The 20,836-nt window shown below is 43.3% G+C and overlaps 1 protein-coding gene across 3 annotated transcripts in view; it reads right to left on the reverse strand.

The window, feature by feature from the left end:
• The window catches only part of ZNF407 (zinc finger protein 407), a 1,322,856-nt gene that overhangs the window by 342,160 nt on the left and 959,860 nt on the right, over positions 1–20,836 (reverse strand). For 2 of the 3 annotated variants that reach the window (XM_029590864.1, XM_029590863.1), the window contains one exon: positions 5,457–5,635. In XM_029590864.1, the coding sequence (XP_029446724.1) occupies positions 5,457–5,635 (179 nt within the window). Of the gene's footprint in view, positions 1–4,635; positions 5,357–5,456; positions 5,636–20,836 lie in introns of those variants that run through there. The other variant, XM_029590865.1, reaches the window with a different exon arrangement.

Below are 20,836 nucleotides of genomic sequence, written 5' to 3' on the forward strand. Positions count from 1 at the left end.
ACCATTTTCTTTGCATCATCCTTCACATCCTCTGTTATAGGTGCTCGGAACATATCCCACACCACTAGTGATGGTTGTTTTCTTAGCCCAGTGCCTGGTCACCTATCCCACACATCGTACATTCACCATTTTGTTCCCTCCTCAACCATGCAGCCTGCTGGAATTTTTAGGTTCTTTGGCATCATTTTCCTCTTGAATATTATCACTGGACACAGGTTTGAGTCATCTGCCAGGCAAGGCAGGACCACCATGAAATGGGTCTTTTCATGACTAGTGTTTTTACAAGTATGGTCTTCTCAACGACGTCAGCTACAGGGCAATTGACAGGCATATCAAATGTCATCAGCATTTCATCCATATTATCAATGTTATTCATTTCAAAATGATTCTTTATTCTCTGCCAAATAATGAATGTGTGGAATGAACAGATCTTTTCATCAAGCTGTTTAAGCAGCTTCTGTGAAATCTTTGTGCGCTGACAAAGGCACAATCCATATTGGTTCATGAACCGCAAACACCAACCAGATGATGCTGTGAATTCTTTCAGACCTTCGCTTGGTGATTATTTTTCTTCTTTTGCCATTTGAAGGGCACAAATCCTAATACTTGAGCAAGTCACTGTTGGAATCCTTCCCTCCCTCATGTCTGTCCTGCTGTCAGAATCCTTCCCTCCTTCCCCCATGACTGTTCCTGCTATCAGAATCCCTCCCTCATTCATGTCTGTCCCCCCGTTTGAATCCTTCCCCTTCCTCTCCCATGGCTGCCCCCCCCACGTCCCGTTTGAATCCTTCCCTCCCTCCCCTATGGCTGCCCCTCCTGTTTTTATCCTTTTCCCCTCCCAATTCCTTAACTTACTCGCTGCTATCTGGACAACAATGGCACTTGCATTTGCTCAGACACGTACTTTCTCTTCCCCATGGTGTCTCAGTGTAGCAGTAGGACAGCTTCTCTCCCCAAAACTCCTTTGGTTCCCCTAACTCAAATGCTCGCTGCTGCTATGAGGATGACGATGAACTTGTGGTCTCTCAGACTTGTCCTCCCTCCTCCCCTGCGGGGTCCCAGTGGCACGCTTTGAACCACGTGGTTCTAAGTGCGCCAATCAGAGCCTGGATTGGGAGGGGGAAGGACGTGCCTGCGCAAATGCAAATGCTGCCATTGTCCTCATAGCAGCAGGTGAGTTAAGGGATAGGAAGGAGGAGCATGCAAATGATTCACTCATGTATCTTGAATTACGGTACCGGCATAATGTGAGGGCTTCAGGGTGGAGCAAGACTGCCAAGGTGGTATATCTGGAGCATAGCAGCTTGGCAGAGTGGCATCAAGACCCCCAAGGTGGTATAATAGGGGTATAGAGTGTCAGAAAAACCCCCAAGGTGGTAAAACTGGGGCATAACAGCAAGGCACCGTGGCAGAAAGATCTCCAAGGTGGTGCATTGGGAGCATGGCAGCAAGGCACCCATGGTGTACAGTACAAAGGTGTCTAAATAACCAAGGCATACAATGTGGGGAATCACAAACAGCACAAGCTTGACAACAAGACAGAAAATCTTAAAAAGTGGGGAGAGAGGAGTAACTTGCATTTTTTTCTGGGGACAAATCACCCCAATATAAACAACAAACAGTGTAAGAGAATAAGACTGAAATCCAAACAGCAAACAATATGGAGGCACCAAACCCCCATGCTAATTCATAATAGGTGTGATAGGTAGGCATATGACAAGCTTGACTCCCAACTTCTATGTTCTTATAGGGAATAGCCACTGCTATTACTAGCATTAGTAGCATGAGATCTACTTAATGTTTGGGTATTTGGCAGGTACTTGTATGTTGGAAACAGGATGCTGGGCTTGATGGACCCTTGGTCTAACCCAGTATGGCAACTTCCTATATAAAGTGGTATATCAGGGGCATTGTAGATAGGCAGAGAGATAGAAGGAGGACAGCTAATGAGGTGCATCAGGAGTATGGCAGATAGGCAGAGTAGTAGCAGCAAGACCCCCTAAGATGGTATATTAGGAACATGTCAGGTAGGCAATTGGCAGCAAGATCCCTGAGGTGATACATCTGGGACATGGCAGATAGGCATAGTAGTAAAAGACCCCCTAAGGTGGTATATCAGGAAGAGAGGTAGCAGCAATACTCCTAAGGTGGTACATCTGAGGCAGTATGACTCTCTCACCTTTTCCCTCTGCTTCAAAACAAGAGGGGAAAAAAAGTGGTGGTGGCACATGCTCTCCAAATTTTAGTTTCTTCTGTATTGAGTTGCCTTTCTCTCCTGCCATTCTGCCTCTAAAACAGTCCCTCTTCAATTTAGGTGCAGGACTGCTCTTTTTTTTTTTTTTTTAATTGCTCCTCCTGCCAAAGCTGCCAACCTTGCCAACATTCCTTCCCTCTACTTTTTCCTGACATGACGGAATTTGTTGATGTGCACTACCTACTAGGGTTTTTGATATTACAAATTAAATTTTTATTGATACTGTAATTGTTCCCTCCCATTCACAGTACACTCACTATATGGAGAACTGTCTGTCTCTCTCACACACATACACACAGTGCATGTGTGTTATGCTGTGTGCACTAGTGCTGACTGACTCCGCTCACAAAAAAAAACCTGTTAAACACTAAAAGAACCAAAAAGACTGGCAGCCTGGTAATACTTATCTCTTCAGTTACTGCTGTTACTGCAATCTTATTTCTGACTCTCATCCCTGACTCTCCCCCAGTAAAGATAAAAATCAAAAGCATCAGCAGTGCACTTCTTCACTTCCTAGCACAGTGAGTGAGACCACTATAGAACAGAGAAGATCAGAAGCAGCCCTTTAACAGTGCCAAATTCTAAACTTTCTAAGCTTTTTAAAAAAAAAACTCTGTGAGAGCTTCTACTAGCACATCCTTCTTTGGCAATAGTTAGAGAGGAAATACAGACTGCTTCTTGCACATGCTCAGACATTTGTTATGGAATTAATCTGAGCCTAATCTACTCAGATCAAAAAAAGGATTGACACCAGTGGACCTCAGCAAGACTGAACACTGACCTTAAAATCACAAGATCACCTTATTACTCTTTGCAGGTATAATAGATAGGTCACCACCCTTACCCTACAGATAGAAGTCCTCTTACTTACATATGCTGAAGCTGCAGAGAAAATGAGTACATATGTTGATGTCCATGTGTATGCATATGCTGAACATGTATACATATGCTGAACATGGTGTTGATCATTGCTTTTGATGATTCACAGGTACAAATGCTTAAGAACACAGAGGGAGGGGGACCCACTCCTTCCTCAAGCACTTCATTTCTTTTTTAAGCTTTCAGTGTTAAATTTCTTACATGCAGTATAAAAGCAAGCAAAGCTGTATATTATCAGAAATATCACACTTCAGGAGCCCCATGACACATTGGATCCTAAGGAACATTGTAAAGAATGTATGCTTTACTTCATATACTACTGTATTAATTATCGTGATTGCTCTCCTTCTCTGGTTATTTAAATAAAAGATTTAGTATTATTTGTAGCAATTTCTTTTGTCTAATTTTTCCTATAAACTAATAATAAATCCATTATTACTTTTTGTGTGCGTGTGTGTAAACAAGAGTATTAAGGTAAGTCTTCTCGGACTGCACCCAGAACAAGTTTGCTATGGGAGGACGTCAGCATCTCTTGAGGCAGAGAGCAACTACAGGCTACAACTACAGGCTAGTTAGAAAGCTCCTTCACTGTGATTTGTCTTCTGTATGGTTTCCTTGCCAACCTGTCCTGCCTCAGCGCTGACAAGGTTATGAGGTCACACAGGCAAGAATCGGTTGCTAAGTTACTTGTATCTATTTGTTTACTTAGCGCACAACCATAGGCTTAAATGGGAAACAAAGGCATTAGATGAAAATTTATTTCATTTGTGGGACCCCTTCATTTGTTTTGGGGTCCACAATGTTATGACAGTCGGTCACAGATGGCTGCGACCGCTATTACTTACTTTGTGTGCTACCACCTTCTCTCCCTCTTCCGACACACATTACTCCGTTCCAGGACTCCTGAGGTCGGCGAGGATACCGCCGACTGCCATGTCTCCTCCGGGCCTTCCTAGGCGCACACACACGCTACATGGCCCTCCTTTAAGGATGCCAGGGCAGGAACCTCAGGGGCGTCTCCTCCTGAGGACATCACTAGCCCTGGACTCTTAAGCACCATCGGGGCCTGGCTCTAATCGACTTTTCAACAAGTTCCTTCCTTGCTGAATCCTGCTGATCTCTCTACGGATGCTGGTTCCTGTATCCTACTCCTCCTGGCGTGAGACACTCTCGGGTACCCGCTCCTCGGGGGCCCTGTTCCTGTCTCTGGTTATCCGCTCCTCGGAGGGCCCTGTGCCTCGGATGCTGCCTACCAACTCCCTTGCTCCTTGGGGTTGCTTCCGGAACTACTCTACTCGTGGAGACTCAACATCGGTGTACCCCGCTCCACGGGCCATTGCCGATCTACTCTGCTTCGTGGAGACTCAGCGTTGGTGTACCCCGCTCCACGGGCCATTGCCTTTCACCTGTGACTGTGCCGCGCCCCCCGCTCCTTGGGGCAGTGCGTTGTGTACCTTGTGACTGTGCCGCGCTTTCCCACTCCTCGGGGCAGCGCCTTGACTATTCCAGTGACCATGCCTCACTCCCCGCTCCTTGGGGTAGCACCCTGCTTTATTTCAGAGACTGTACTCACACTCCACCGCTCCTCGGGGTAGTGTCCACATGCACTGCCAGAGACTCCTGGGCTTCCCCGCTCTTCGGGTAAGTGTACATCATTCCTCCCATGCTGACTCTCTCCGTGGCTCTGCCCCTGGGATCGCTCTCTCAGCATTCCTTCATACCCTACCTAGCATTCCCCACTCCTCGGGGCCTGCTCAGCACTTCACCACTAGGAGGACCTTTCCTGGCAATTGTATCCACACCCCAGTCTCCTGACCTCTCTGTACTCTCTGGACTGTGTCACCTATGGTTGCAGACCTCACCTCCCGACAGTGTGGCCCAGTGGGGCTCCTCCCTGTGGGCGGTACCACCTCTCACCTTGGGCCAAGGGCCCACTAATTCACGAATCCTAACACACAAATGAAACAAATATGGCCTCATTTATCATGTTTTACTCATTCATTTGAAATGAATACACATACCTAATGAGTATATACATTTACTACTTTAACAAATGTACTGCACTGAGCATATTAATCCACATGATTGCAATATGGTAAAGAAAGTATTATATTACTCTACAAAGAACTGCAAACATTTTATGGTCATGTTACACAGGGAAATCACCTTTTCATTTTTTGCTGAAACCTTGAAATGGACTATCCAGATACAGACACTGCCAGTCTTCAGAGAAAAAAAGAAACTAAAATAAGAAATATGTCATACAAATAGATCCAAATAATGCCCACAGATTCAGAAAAATGAAGAGTTAAGGCAGTCTTACCGGCATGCAGGTAAGCAAGGTCAGGATTTTCAATATCTAGGTGTGTTTCCTTCAGGTGGTTGCGGAATTCCACTGGGATGTTGGTCCCATAGTCGCATTTTGGGCAGTTATACATCTTCACTCCTTCATGTTTGCCAGTGTGCAAAATATGCTTGCGAATATTTTCAGCACAGTTAGACCTAGCAAATGGTGAGAAACCCAAATTCAAAAGTAAAACAAGTGACTCTGACATAACATCTTTTAAGTAAATAAATACTGTATTAATGCTAAAATGAATTAGATAAAAACGATCAAGATTTTTACACACTGTATTTTACCTGACTGGTACAGATTTCTTTTTCATGATCCCAGATAATAATAATAATAATAATAAAAACAAAGACAGGGAAATCAAATCACAAATACAATCTAAGAATTATCTTACAATTTACAGGGCTTGAATTTTTGCAATCAATCATCAATTGTGATTTTGCTGCTGTTTGCTTATTTCCATCTTAACCAATCAGCATACCTGGGAACTCTCCAGATTTAGCCTGGAGACTCTGGATATTTACACAAATTTCTAGATTTTTTAAGCAGGATGCTCCAATCTCCAGGTGCTGCACTGATTCATTGAGAGGCTGGAGGGCGCAAGTGCAGTGCAGGTGTTTGCATTCTCAGCAGGTTTTGCATGAATTCCATGCCTTAGCGCACATTAGATCCACCTCCAGCTGACACAATGATTCAATGATCCCCATGGGGCACTTAGCTGAACACAGCCTTTGCGATGGATGGGAGGATGATGATCTTCACTCAGAGCGAGCCAAGGTAGGCACAATCGTGGTAGCTGCACATACGGCACATTAACCATGTGTGTAGTGCCAGTCACTCAGTGCAGTGTAGGAGGAGGAGAGAGAGCAACACATTGCCAGGCCCCACCTCTCAGCTACTGGGGTCTGAAACAAGGATGGTGATTCAGAGGACTGTTTCGCTCCACTACAGCAGTAATTGTGAGTAGTCATGTGAAATCATCATCAATTCACTGACAAGTGACAATGTGATATACACTGTATAAGAGAATGAGAGGGTGGGCATGAGACAAGAGAGTGGCTTCTGGCAGAGAGGGGAGAGTGGGGACAAGAGGAGATAAAGAGGCCTGGGGAAAGGAATGTGGGATTCAGGGACTGGGGTGAGGCAAACCGAGACTGGGCTGTGATTGAGTAGCAGAGCAGAAACTCTGGGATTTGTGGGGGAGAAAAAGAAGGTTGGAAAGAAAGAATGCAAGGGACTCTGAGATTAGGTTAGTTAGCATGGGGACAAATGGGGAATTGAGTGGAAACTTCAAAAGGGAGAGAAGCAGGGCCTGGTAATTTGAATGGAGGAAAGTTTGTGAGAGAGGACACTAGAGATTTTGGACTGGGTGGAGGAGGGTTCAAGCAGGGACTGAGGGATTGAGTGGCAGAATTGGTTGGGAAATTTGAAGAATAGGAATTTGGGAATTGAGCCTGAATAGTTTCTAATTTGTGATTACTTATTTTGTATTTGGGAGGGTCCATATCCTGCATGAATTACCCAATTGAGGGATTCTGCAAGTGTGTAACTTCTCTTGGATCCTGTGTAGTTGCTACAATAGTCTAGCTTGTTCTGTTTTCCAAAAAGTGATTAATTGAAGTGATGTTTTAGCATCAGTTGTAATATTTTTCATAGGTAGGGTTGTTGTTTGAGTCCAGGCACCAAGCAAAATAGTCAATTAACATTGCTGCGCCTGGCCCCCTCCCCCCTGCCAATCCACACAAATCAAAGGCTGAGCAGAACTCAACAGTTCCCAGGTATGCCAAACTGAATGCTAAAGTTTTGAAATTTATTACAATTTAAAAAAGGGGTTTAACTCAATTTTATTGCGGATTCTCAGTGCTAATATAACTCCTATATGTAATAGGGATTTCAGAGATGAAAAAACACACCACCACAGAGATACAATCGGTGCTGAAGAAAATGAAACCTTCATCACACCCTTTTGATCAAATCCCTTCCAAAATGCTTCTTCTCATCCCTGATATATCAAAAACCCTAGCCGAAATCATAAAATGTCCCCTGTCCCAGGGTATCTACCCAGATGACCTAAAAACAGCCTCAATCAAACCCCTCCTAAAAAAACCGAACCTAAATGCCTGCGATCCTAACAACTTCCGCCCTATTTCCAACCTCCCATTTATAGCTAAAGTTATGGAAAGATTGGTGAACACGCAACTATCCAACTACTTGGAGGACCACAGTATTCTGTCTCCAAACCAATATGGTTTTCGCAAAGCCGCAAGCACCGAAGCGCTACTCCTCTCACTCACGGACTTCCTCCTCTCCGGAATCGATAAAGGCCAAGCATTTTTATTAATCCTCCTCGACTTCTCGGCGGCCTTTGATACCGTCAACCACTACTTCTTCTAAAACAGCTGGCAAACATAGGAGTGACAGGTGCTACACTAACGTGGTTTAAAACCTTCCTGGAGAACAGAGGATATAGGGTCAAAATTCATAATACAGAATCCCAATATCACCCTTCCACCCAAGGGGTGCCACAAGGTTCATCGCTTTCACCCACGCTTTTTAATGTCTACCTACTCCCACTCTGTCAACTGCTCACAAAACTAAGCCTGAAACACTTCCTCTTCGCAGACGACGTTCAGATTGTGATCCCTATAAAAGAATCCATCACGAAAACAATGGAATACTGGGATAGTTGCCTATTAGAAATCAAACACCTCCTTACCAGCCTAAACCTAGTCCTCAATGCTTCGAAAACGGAATACCTGCTTATATCACCGGAAAACAACAACACACACTCAAAGCCACCAGCCCTCCTTCAAACCGCTCACGTAAGAGACCTAGGAGCCATCTTAGACAACCATCTTAACCTCAAACCATTCATTAACCAAATCACCAAAGATTGCTTCCACAAATTACATATTCTGAAAAGAATAAAGCCACTTTTCCACGCTCAGGACTTTAGAACAATCTTGCAAGCAATAATCTTTTCCAAACTAGATTATTGCAACTCACTACTACTAGGCCTCCCAGCTTCATATACCAAGCCCCTACAAATGGTACAGAACACAGCAGCCAGAATCCTTACAAACTCCAGGAAAATCGACCATATCTCCCCAATCCTCAAAGACCTTCATTGGTTACCGATTCACTACAGAATCATGTACAAATCCATCACTACCATCTACAAGGCCATCCACCAACACACTCAGCTCGACCTACAAATCCCCTTTAAAAAACACACATCCACCAGACCCCATCAGGGAATCCTACAAAGAATCACTTCAGGTACCACATGCCAAAACTTACCAACATAAATCTCTCAGTCTCAGAGCTTTCTCCTCAGCAGGTCCACCTCTATGGAACTCTGTCCCACCTGACTTGAGACAAGAACCCTGCACACTAACATTTAGGAAAAGTCTGAAAACTTGGCTTTTTAAAAAAGCATTCCCAGGCCTTGATTAAAACCTCCACCCAACAGCACAAACTCTTATTCAAAAATTGGATTGAATTAAGAAACCACCAACTTCCCACTCATACCCAGCACCATATTATCATGCTACACAACTGTATCATATAGATTCATTTTGCTATACAACTATATTATTTGATGCAATTGGCTGCACTGTAAAGATTCTACTGTTCAGTTATCTCCCCCTTTCCAGATCCAAGTTAATTCTCCCTGTTTTATTGTAACTTTCTCACATCCATACTATTGTTTACTGTGTTTGAATTTTGAATATTGATTACTATGTTACTCTCTGCCTTATTCACATTGTTAATTGTAAACCGGGTTGATGTGATTCTTGTCATGAAAGTCGGTATAACAAAATAATAAATAAATAAATAAATAAAATAAACATGGTAAAACAGAGTTAAAACCTGCATGTAAATGAGGGTATTAACCATTGCAATGACATGTTAAGTGCTTTTCCAGCACTGGCATGATCACAGGTCTGTAAACAAGAAAAACCATACAGAAAAGACACTCCTGTACCAAAGGTTCCCCTAGAAAAAACAGAGCATAAAATAACTCCCAGATCAAGAGGCAATAAACTTCCACCAAAGACAAACCAAGATGGAGGAGGAAAGGCTCTTATCTCCTCCCACTGGGCTGATTACTAAGTGCTTAGAGAGTCAAGCGAATCATAAATTGAATTTAATAATAATATTCAGGCCCATATTAAGTGGAATTTTTCCAGGAAACCTCTGTTCTGGACAAATGTTTGGTGTCATTATCTGACCCCTGTAATTGGATACATTTTGTCTCTTTAAGTCAATACCTGAATAAAATGTATCTGGATAAATTGGAGATGTTCCAGGATGGAATTAAATTGGTCAGATAACTTAGCCACCTAATTCATATCAGTGTTAATGTTATATGGGTACATAACACCTGGATAACTTTACCTTTATTGGCTATAATCACAATAAAGCAGGTCAAATGGTAGAATTTTTTTTTTTTTTTAAATCCTAGTGGACCTGCCAGCCACATCCATTACTAAATGAGTAAAACTGTCAGGCACTGTGCCTGATCCCCTCCCCCTCCCCAAGGCCTCCATAAGGTTGCACTAAAAATTTTCAGTCCTATCGACTCAAGGAGCACACTCCAGTCTTCCCCCTGGGATTTCTCAAAAGATATTGACTCTGGGCCTTCTCCTTATACCCACCCTCTCCACTCCACCCCACCCAACACCCCCAAAATTCCCTAGAGCTGCTTGGATCATACAATCCAACTACTCCCAGTAGCATCAAGCATTGTTTTGATAGCAACGCTGAAAACATTTGAATAAACATTATATTGAAAAAAAAAAAAGAATAGTATTCTGACATGCTGCCAGGAGCACTAAAATTGTACAGAGACCCTAGGGGGATTTGGGGAAAACAGAAAGGTGAGAGGTCCTTGGGCCAACAGACCTGCTAATTTTTTGCAAACTTTTTTCTTTTTTTGGGGGGTGGGGATAGGGGAATTTAAAGGCTTGCGGAGGAGAGGGAGGGGGAATTGGGAGCAATGCCTAACACTTGCTTTACTTATTTAGTTCATTGGGGGATCGGGATGGCAGATAAACACCTTGTATCTTTGCCTCCCTTTTCCATCACCAAATTCTAAAAGTTGGTTATGGAGAAGAACAAAGATACAAGCAGTTTTATCTGATGAATGGAGGCCAAGAGGAGACTAAGGTAAGACAGGAGATGCAATGAGGAACTGCACAGTATAGAAAAAGACCGAACAGTGTGCTGATGGGAAGCCAATGATATATATTTCAAATATTTTTATATTGTTAAACTTCAGACCGGATGGACCACTAGGTCTTTTTCTGTCGTCATTTATTATGTTCCTATAAATACTAGCTGTGTGTGTTAGGTGAATAATAATGTAGACCTATGATATTAATGACAAACAGAATAACACATTTTCTTTTTGCTTTCTATTAGGACGATTCCTTCATCTCAATTTTTTATTCCTATGTAGGGGCCATAAGCAGTGATGTGCATTAAGAGGTCAATATTCAGAAAAGTGGCGAGTAGGCAAGTTATCCAAAAAAATACTATCTGGACAAATATTCAAAGGGATAAGTTTCCAGCTGAATATACTTGCCTAAATTTATCCAGGTAACATAGCATAGTCAGCCTTGTTTAAATATACCTGGTTAGATTTAGTGTTATCCAGGTATGTATCAAAGATAACTTTAGCTTTACCAGCTATATTCAAAATAAAGACAACTAAGTGAAGGAAAAAAATATCCTTGAGGGCCTGCAGGCCTGATCACCCACCCAATCCCACTAATTCACTGAAACTTATGTCAGGGCAAAGCATCCGAAAAAACTCCCAAGCTCCTCAAAAAATTATTAAAAAACTGCAGATCTATCTGCCTCAGGAACCTCTCCACCACACCTCCGAATTAAAAAAATATATCCAGCATCCTGAACCACTCCTAACGCCCCCAACTGGCACTCTCCAAAACCCCCATGGCCAATGGGAGCATGGTGCAATCATATAGCTCCTAGTGGCGTCCAGCCCTGCTTTGACAGAAATGCTGGTAGTGTAAGATAATGATGTTGTCATCAGCAATGCTGGATGCTGCCAGAAGCTCAATGATTCTACCATGCTTCCAGCGATCATGGAAGTTTCAGAGGAGAGGTGCCAAGTGGGGGCAGGAAAGTTCTGGTTGGGGTTGCAAGTGGGAGGAGAGAGGAGAGCGGGTGAGATTAGAAAGCGACTGGAGGCTGGATATATTTTCTAAATTTGAGGGAGAGGGGAAAGGAGGTTTCTTGGACTGATAGGCCTGCAACTTTTAATAAATAATTTTTTGGGGGGAGGGGAGGCCTGGGATATGCGAGTTTAGATGCTGTGCCTGCTATCAATTACAGCAATTTAGTGGGATGGGGGGAGAGTGGGGGATCAGACATACAGGCCCCCAAGGATTAAAAATATGTTTTTTTTCATCTACTTAACCAGCCAGGCGCTTCCAGCTCACTACTGCCACCTCTGGTGGTTTAATATATTGTCTAATAAAAGAACTATTATTTATTTATTTTATTTATTTATAGGCTTTTATATAACTAGAGTGAGTTTGTCTCCTACACTAAGCCTGACCAGTGGTCCCTCTCGGGAGCTCCCCCGAGGGCGTGGTCACCTGCCACTGGTCCAAGGATCCACCCACAACTATTCCAAATAATAACAGATTGCTATCTCCAGCAATTCCGTTAATAACAGATTGCTATCTCTCAACTTTAACAACAGAGCTTTAACAACACTCATTCACTCACTCTCCCCCCCCCCCCCCCCGAACTAGCGGTAACAGCAGCCTCCTCCACTTCTAACCCTAAAGGCAGCACCAACCTACTTCATTTTCAGCCCTCGCGGAGCAAGGAGTCCCATCGGCCGCGGGGGTTGATGTTTTTCGTTTTTCTGCGAGCCGCACTGCTCATTCCTCAGGCTGCAGCTCTCTTCTGTTCTTCAGGCCAACGCTGCCTGCACAAGCATGGTCTCTTCTTCCCGCGCACGCACCCGCTGCTCACCACTTCCTCTTCTGGGGGGCGGGCAGAAGAGAGCATGCTGGTGCTACTGACTCCAGTTCTCCTGCCGCGTTCCGCCCGGGCTTTCAGCGGTTTAAGCCCAGGTGGAGGACCTATCTTGCTCAGGTAGGGGGGCAGCTGGGTCAGCAGGGGACCGGGAAGTGTGGCGACACACCTGTGTGTGCTTGGCGACAGACCGGTTGAGAACCATTGGTCTAGAGGAGCGACGGTAAACCAATTAGCAGGTTTTGCCTTCTTTGCGAAAGCGCAAGGGTTAGGGGATCCACTTAACTTCATGATCAAGAAATTGCTAGCATGTTGGGCAAGGGATGCGGTATGGGAAGGTGATAAGAGGAGACCAATAACCCACGAGGTATTGGTGCGCTTATGATATGCAGTTGCACAAGTATGTACGGAGGGATTTCAGATAGTATTGTTCAGAACGGCATTCTGCACAGCATTTTTTGCGGCATTAAGGGTGAGCGAACTAGTGGCAGCATCCAAAAAGGACACAGGAAGTAACGGAATACTATACAGCAATGTGCAAGTGCAAGGGCAGCACATTAGCATAAGAGTGCACAAATCTAAGACAGATCAGAGGGCAAAAGGAGTAGAAATACGATTGGCACAAGTGGTATCACAAGTAAATTGCCCAGTAAAAAACAAAGAACTTTTTGCGAGTAAGGCCCAAAGGCGAGACTCACCTGCTAGTCCATAAAGATGGGGTGCCATTGACAAAATTTCAGTTTGCAACAGTTCTACGCAAAGTATTGGATAGCATCGGGCTAGACCTGAATGAATATGGAACGCACTCGTTTAGGATAGGTGCTGCTTCAAGCGCAGCTCAGGCGGGTTTGCCCATGGAAACCATCTGTAAGATAGGTAGAGGGCAGTCGGCAGTAGACAAACAGTATGTAAAGCCGGGATTTGTGTAGATCAGTAACTAACCAAATGTATTTTACCCACAGGTCCGTGGATGCAAAGAAAGATAGTATGGTTAATAGGACATTCCTTCATACAATGGGCTGCCAGGATGGTGCAGGAAAGACCATACGGCATGCATTTGGGCTTGGCACGGTGGGGTGTCAACCTGAAATGGATGGGAAGGCAAGGAATGAGATGGGGGCAATTGTTAACGGATCTGCGGAGCAGGTTGAGCACATTGCAGCGGCCAGATGTTATAGTAATACATTTGGAGGTAACGATCTAGGCTAGAATTCATGCAAACAGTTGATAGAGATGATAAAAAGAAATCTGGAAACCATAAGGGATATGACCCCGGGAACAACAATAATATGGTCAGATATTATACCTCGGATAAAATGACAGGGTAACAAATTGTGGTGCAGGGGCAGAAAAAAGGTAAACAGACAGATTGGTCTATGGGCCCAGAGGATGGGGGTGCAACAAATCAGGCATGAGTGGGTGGATGAGCCATGTTTAGGCCTGTACCGGCCAGATTTGATACATCTATCCAGAGTGGGATACGATCTATTCAACAACTCCATACAGGAAGCACTAGAGCGGGTATTTAATGAAGTTAGGCCACAGTAGTTGTGGTGGGGGGCTGCTTTCCTTTATAATACATACAGAATACAGGCTAGCTATTCTAAGGGGCTGTCACTGCCTTGTTACTCACAATCAAGTTGCCTTCTCCTGGAGTCTCCCTTCCTTTTCTTAGGCCTGCACTTTTACTCCCTTGTATGAGATCCTCCTTGGGACCATAATTCCTTCCAGCATTATGCCCTTAAAGGGCATAATGCTGGAAGGCCAGATAACTGGACAGGCCAGGCCAGTCCTTAAGGTGGTATTAGGCTCTTGGGTACATACTTTGTCTCACCATCCTTTTTTGCCACAAGGAAGACAGGAGCCCCTAACAGCAAAGTTGAGAGCCTAATAAACCTCTTTTTCAAGTTTTCTTGTAAATAATCCTGCAGGATTCAGAATTTCAGCTTAGATAAGAAATAGGTCAGTCCAAATGGAACTTCAGCTTCAGGCTGGAGTTTGATTAGGTAGTTGTATGAACTATGTAGAGCCAAGACATCAGTTGTCATCTTACCAAACATAACCTGATATTTTTGGTACTTTTTGGCAAGAAGTCCTGCTTTTCATTAATGGTGGCATACCCCTGGTTCTCCAGGAACTTTTCTTGGGAGTTTGCCTCCTGGAGCCTGGTGTTAGGCATGCAGTTTTGCAGGTATACTTTGAGGAAAAAATGATTTGTTGGCTCTTCCATAGGACATGGGCCTTGTGCTGTTCCAACCAGGGTAGCCTCAAAATAATAGGAAAGTATGGAGCCTGAATAAGGTCAAACTGGATAAGCCCTTCATGATTAAGAATCATGATCAAGCCTACAATCACCATCAGACTACTGGGCCTCATGCCAGGAGGCAACCATCACTGATCTTGATTACAACCCCTCCCCCCTTCTTGCAGGCGGAGGGACTGAGCAAAGACAATGTCTATAAAGCAAAGACAAAGTCAATAAAGCAGATTGAGGCACCAGAATCAATTATAGCTGGGGCAGACAAGTCCTGGTCTCCCCAGAAAGGCCACATCACAGTCATGAAGTGGGTGGATCAACGTTCCCAGGCAACTTTCACTGTTAAAGGATTATTTGTACTTTGAACACTTTCCTCTGTTGGGGTCAAGAGCTCTCATTTTCCTTATCAGGAGCAATTCCCAGTCCATGGTCAACTGTCACAATTTTGCCAAAAATGGCTCAGGAGGTCACAGTACAAACACAATCCCTCTCTGTGCACACTCTGTGCACCTCTCCTTCTTTTCATATGATAGGCAGTATCTTGCACCTTTAACTATCAAAGGCTTTTTGCATGAGAAGAAGGGCTCAAGAGGTATGTGTTTGCTCTTAGGACTAGGGAACTAATAAATTCTCTAATTGATGTTCTCCCAACCATTTCTTGATTCTAGTGCTCAAGTGAGCAGAGCTACTAGGCTGGCCAGAGGATCTACTCAGGCTAAATCATCCTGAATATGTGGGTCCAGTCCTAACTAAAAATGTGCTTGAAAGGCAGCCTCATTCCAGTCAATGTTAGTAGCCAGATGCCTGAACTTAGTAACATACTCAGTGACTGATCTCCACTATTACTAGAGTCTCATCATCTAGCTTTCTGCCCAATATGCCCGATCTGGTTTGTCAAATGCCAGGGACCCAGAAGCTGCAAAAGAATTGACCTGACTTAGGACAGGATCTTCATGATCCAGCAGGAGTGTTACCCAAGTCTGGGCTGCTTTTCGATAAGAGGCTTACCATGACCCCTACCTTAAGGGCATTTGAGTGATGGGTGTAGGGGCATATATGGAACCAAAGTTTGCACAGGTGAATAAATCCCTGTAGCTAATCTCAAGTGCTGTTAAACGTTTCAGACCAGCGCACCCAAAGCTCCTCGATTGATCTGGTGGGCTGCAATCATGGTTCTCCAATCCAAAGGTAGTGCCCAGAAGGGTGACCACCTGTTGCTGCAAGGCCTGGAGCTTAGCTTGTATATCCTGGACCACATCCAAAAGGCCTTTCAAAATCCCCAGTGTCCCAGCCAGGGCCCTCTTAGTTGGGCTGGTCCAAGTTGTCACAGGGTGTTCACCTAATGCCATGACTATTCCCCACCAGGCTGAGCAAGGGCTGCAACTTGAGGACGTGACATAGCTGGGCTTCCAATGTGGACTAGGAATCCAGTATGGATAAGAAGTGTGAGCCGGTTAGGCAGTGATTCCAGTAAAGCAAAACACTCAGGAGACTACTGGACCACAAAAGTGTATTTATGCAAGGGCTTTTTATATCCAGTCCTCTGGGGACACACCTAAAGCTTATCCAATCAGGAGTTTCCAGGTATGTGGGCAGCCTCCACTAATTTGACTAGGCAATTTCTACTAAGGTATTTAAAGTCAGCTAGTTTTGTGCAATTCCTGATCCATGCCTGGAGCTCCGGTGGTGGCATTGACATTCCGGACACAAAGTTATTACATGCATAACGTTATCCATATACCGTGTGGTCAGTTTTCTAAAAGCCCATTTCCCTGGATAAAGCACTGTTTTTCCATGTGGAAATTGCTTTATCAAAGACATAAAATGTTGGCAACTATGTTATATGAGTTAGTAGAACTTGTTTTGGTACCTTTTATGGCTATGAAAAATATATTACAGACAATTTCTCTCCTTGAAGAACTACTGTGCTGCAATTTAGCTACTTATTAGTCATGCTTGTCATGCTTTGTAAAACAATGCAAACATATTAAAAACTTTTAAACATACCAGTGGGTGCTTGCACACAATTCAAAATAGCATGGGTCTTTCTTATTATATTTCTTTCTATGAAGTCTGTCTTATATGCAAATGTTTTTGAAAAAATATTTTTAACAAAATCAAAATTATAACATGTAACAGGTGTTTTCTATAGACAGCAGAGTAAATTGCCACACAAGTGAATTGATTCAATTGCACTATAATAAACAGCTCTCTTTCAGAGCTCAGAAAGATCGAGAAAGTCCTTCTGAAGAGGAGAACTTCCTTTCTGCTCTGAACAAAGGTTTAAATGGTGATTTCATGAGTTGAACTAGAACTACATTTAGATCCCAGGGTACAGGAGGATTGTTAGTGGGAGATTTAAGATAATGAAATCCTTTCATGAATCTGGCAACTGTAGGTTGCTGAGAAACAGGAAGACCTTGGAAATGGTTGTGGTATGCTGCTATAGCACAGAAATGAACTCTAGCAGAGCTACATGGAAACAGGACAGATAAATGGATTTTGCACAGTAGAGTACCAGATACAGAGCCTCTTTCATATGATGTTATAATTCTTTTTGTTGAGCATTTTCTGGATGCTAGGAGAACTTTGTCAACTTCAGAAGGCAAATATAGAGAAGATACCAGTTTGTTTTCAATATCCATGCAGTTATAGACAATAGTTGAAAATTTGGGATGTAGAAGATTCTCATTGCTTTGAATGATCAGAGTTGGGAGTACACATATATTTTTGGATGTTAAATAGCCAGGTATTGTAGCCATGGAAAACAAACTTGGCATGGCCAAAAAAGGGCTATCAGTATAATTTGTCCTCTCCTCTCTTTTTAACTTTAGAAGTATCTATCTTTGATAAAAGGGGAATTAGGGGTGAATGTATACAATGTTCCTCAATTCCATGGAACTGAGTATCTACCACCAGAATGCTCTCCATTGATCTTCTGAAGCAGTATGTGAGAACATTTTGATTTAATGATGTTACATATGCATCTATAATCAGAGTGCCCCATAGTTTATTTATTTAAAAGATTTTTATACCGCCTAGACTAGGTTCAAAGCAGTTAACAATAATCCTTACATAAAAATAGTTCTCAGACTAGTCATTTGTCTAATGACTATTCATGTACTTGTAACTAGCAACTTAATTTGTCTGTTATCTGGTTGTCTCTCCCCACGAGATAGACAGCTTGAAGCATTCTTTTGCAGATTGCCTATTTCCAAACATTGTAGTTTCCTGACAAAGATTGAAAGAGCCTGTTCCTCCCTGTTTGTAAATATATAACATTGCTACCTAGCTGTCTATTTGGATTAAGACTACACTGTTGTTTAACTAGGGACATAATACTTTGAGAACATTGCATATTGCTTTCAATTCTAGATGGTTACAATGAAGTAATTTTTCTTTTTCTAACTAGGCTGCTTGAGAGCACAGGTAGTTGAAATAAGTTCTCCAAACTTATTTGGAAGCATCTGTTATTGTTTCCTGATTCTGGGGTTGTTGAACAAAATGACCTCTGAGTATGTTGGAAAGATTTAACTACCATTTCAGAAAACATAAAATGGTGAATATTTGTATGTTATGAGATAGAGGTTGGAGAGACTGATCCCACTTAAATTTTAGATGTCACCAAGCTGGTCTCATAGCAAGCAATGTGTAAGTGGTGAGCTGCACTATTGCTGATATGTGCTCTAACATTTGCATAAAACAACAGACTGTAATTCTTATTTCCTGGAAGAATGACAGAATTATCCTCAAGATTGTGAAGAGGAAGAAAAAATTTCCTTTGTCTTGTGTTGAGATGGGCTCCTATGAAATCTATCACGAGAGGGCTTTTTAGTTAGAATTTGGCAAACTGATGATGACTCCTATGGACTGAAAGATTCTTGTATGAAAAGTGAGAGAACAAGTTTGTAGATGGGTTCAGTCTGATATGATCAAGTTACCTAGGTAGAAAACAATAAACATATTTTGTAGCCTGAGATGAGCAGAAAATTGTGTATCTCTACAGATTCTTGCTGATATTTCTGAGGTCTAAGATGTATGAAAACCTCCTGTCTGTTCTGGAATTACAAAATACTTAAAAGTAGAAACCTGTGTTCATTTCTTGTCCTGGAACAGGTTCTACTGCATGGGCTGAGATTAAGGTTGATAGTTCTTATTGCAGATGTTTGATTTGATCTGCAACTAGGAAGTGCATCCTTGGAGGATAGTTTGGCAGGTGGAAATTGAAATGATAATGGTAGCTGTATTATATGATCCTTAAAACCCAATGATCTATTGTTTTTAGAGACCATGTTAGAGTGACGTGTTGAAGTCTTCTATCACATTTCACCTTTCTTTTCTTCCCTTCAGTTAACATATTTTGACTGTTTTAAGTCTTTTTTTGTAGAGTTTATGCTGTAGTCTTTGTATCATTTTATTAGCCTTTTTTCTGAAAAGATTCCATCTTCTCAATGCCTTACAAAAATTCAGTCTCCAGATCTGAACACATTACCGAAAACGAAGACTAATTAGTAATCCATACAAAGGCAACATTATCTCCTTTTACTTGCTGATACCTCTCTTTATACAACAAAGAATAATATTGGCTTTCTCAGTTGCTACATTATATTGACAGGTTATCCTGAGTTCATCTGGGATGATTACTCCTATATGTCTTTGTTTGACAATTTTTGTGTTGAAATTGATAATATGGCTAATGGATGTTTGTATCACAAATGCATAATTTTATTCTTTTTTTGTACTGAAGCTCATTTTCCAAATCCTTGACCGTTCTTACAGTTTTTTCAAATCCCTTTTCATTTTATTTTCATTCCTCCTAGCATGTCTCCTCTGTTAGAGATTTTATTATCTACAAATATCCATATTTCTCCCTCCAGTTCCTTAATAATGTCTATAATAAAGATATCTGGTCATTTTGCCTCCATCAAAGTAGAATCCATTAACCAGAACTTCCTGCCACTCAATGAGTTTTTCGCCTACTTTCTGGCCTGCTCCCATACCGTCTGGCTTGCTTCTCAGTCTTATTTGGAACTAGCGGTACCCGGCCACGCGTTGCAGTGGCAGAGTCAGGTTCTTTACTCTCCCTCCCCCTTCCCCTTGCTCATTTACCTCAGTCACTCATCCTCCTCCCCCTTGGTCACTCACCCCCCTTCCCTCCCCTGTCCCCACTCCAACTCTCTCCCCTCACACTCACCTCTCCCTCATTCTCCCTCCCCTGAAATGTATGCTTTCTTAGGTAAGAGGACCCAGACTGTAAGAAGCAGCTAGGATGCCGATTTGAGAAAAAAACACTGAAATAGAAGTTGGTGGTGGTAAACGTGGTCCGTCAGTGGGAGGTTGTGCGTGTTCTGTATCAAAATAGGGGAGTGCCTAACCAAGTTAGCACTCTCTATGTAGTTAAGTGTTTTGTAGAGGGCTAATTTGGTGCCTTTCCGAGATCAGGGACGTTTTGCGTTTGTGTGTGCCCTCCGTCTTTCCACCCCAAAAGAACCCCACCATAAATGCAGTGTTTAAATACGCACCCCACCCCGGTGAAATACAGTAACCCACCCTCCCGCCCCCCGCGAGAGTTGCAGAATGACCGAAACACCCCCCCCCCCCCCCCCCCCCGAACACACGCGCAAAAAAATAACTACGGCCCCCCACCGTGCAGCCCCCCGGATACCTGTGCAAACAGTCAGTCGGTGGAGCAGGTGTTCGGTTTGGGATCGAAGTCTTGGGTTCGGGCCGTCGGCTGCTAGCAATGAAAATGGCTCCGACGGCCCTTTGACCTGACTATGTCACTGTGGAGGAGTAATGGGAGCGCTAGGTTCCCTGACAAAGTAAGGGCAAAGGTCCGCTGGCTGCCAGTCCTGAAAATGGCGTCAACAGGCCCTCGCCCTTACTATGTCACATGGGCTACTGCCGCCATTGTTGTCTCCGAGTGGCATAGTAAGGGAAAGGGCCGTCGGCGCCATTTTGATTGCTGGCAGCCGACGGCCGCAGTGTACGTGATGTGTCCCGGACCGTTCCTGGCCCCTCACTGGAGCAGCGCGGACCTGTTTCCGCTTTTGTGTGTGTTCGGAGTGTGTGGGCA

This window comes from Rhinatrema bivittatum, chromosome 2, assembly GCF_901001135.1.
Source record: "Rhinatrema bivittatum chromosome 2, aRhiBiv1.1, whole genome shotgun sequence".
Classification (NCBI taxonomy): Eukaryota; Metazoa; Chordata; class Amphibia; order Gymnophiona; family Rhinatrematidae; genus Rhinatrema; species Rhinatrema bivittatum.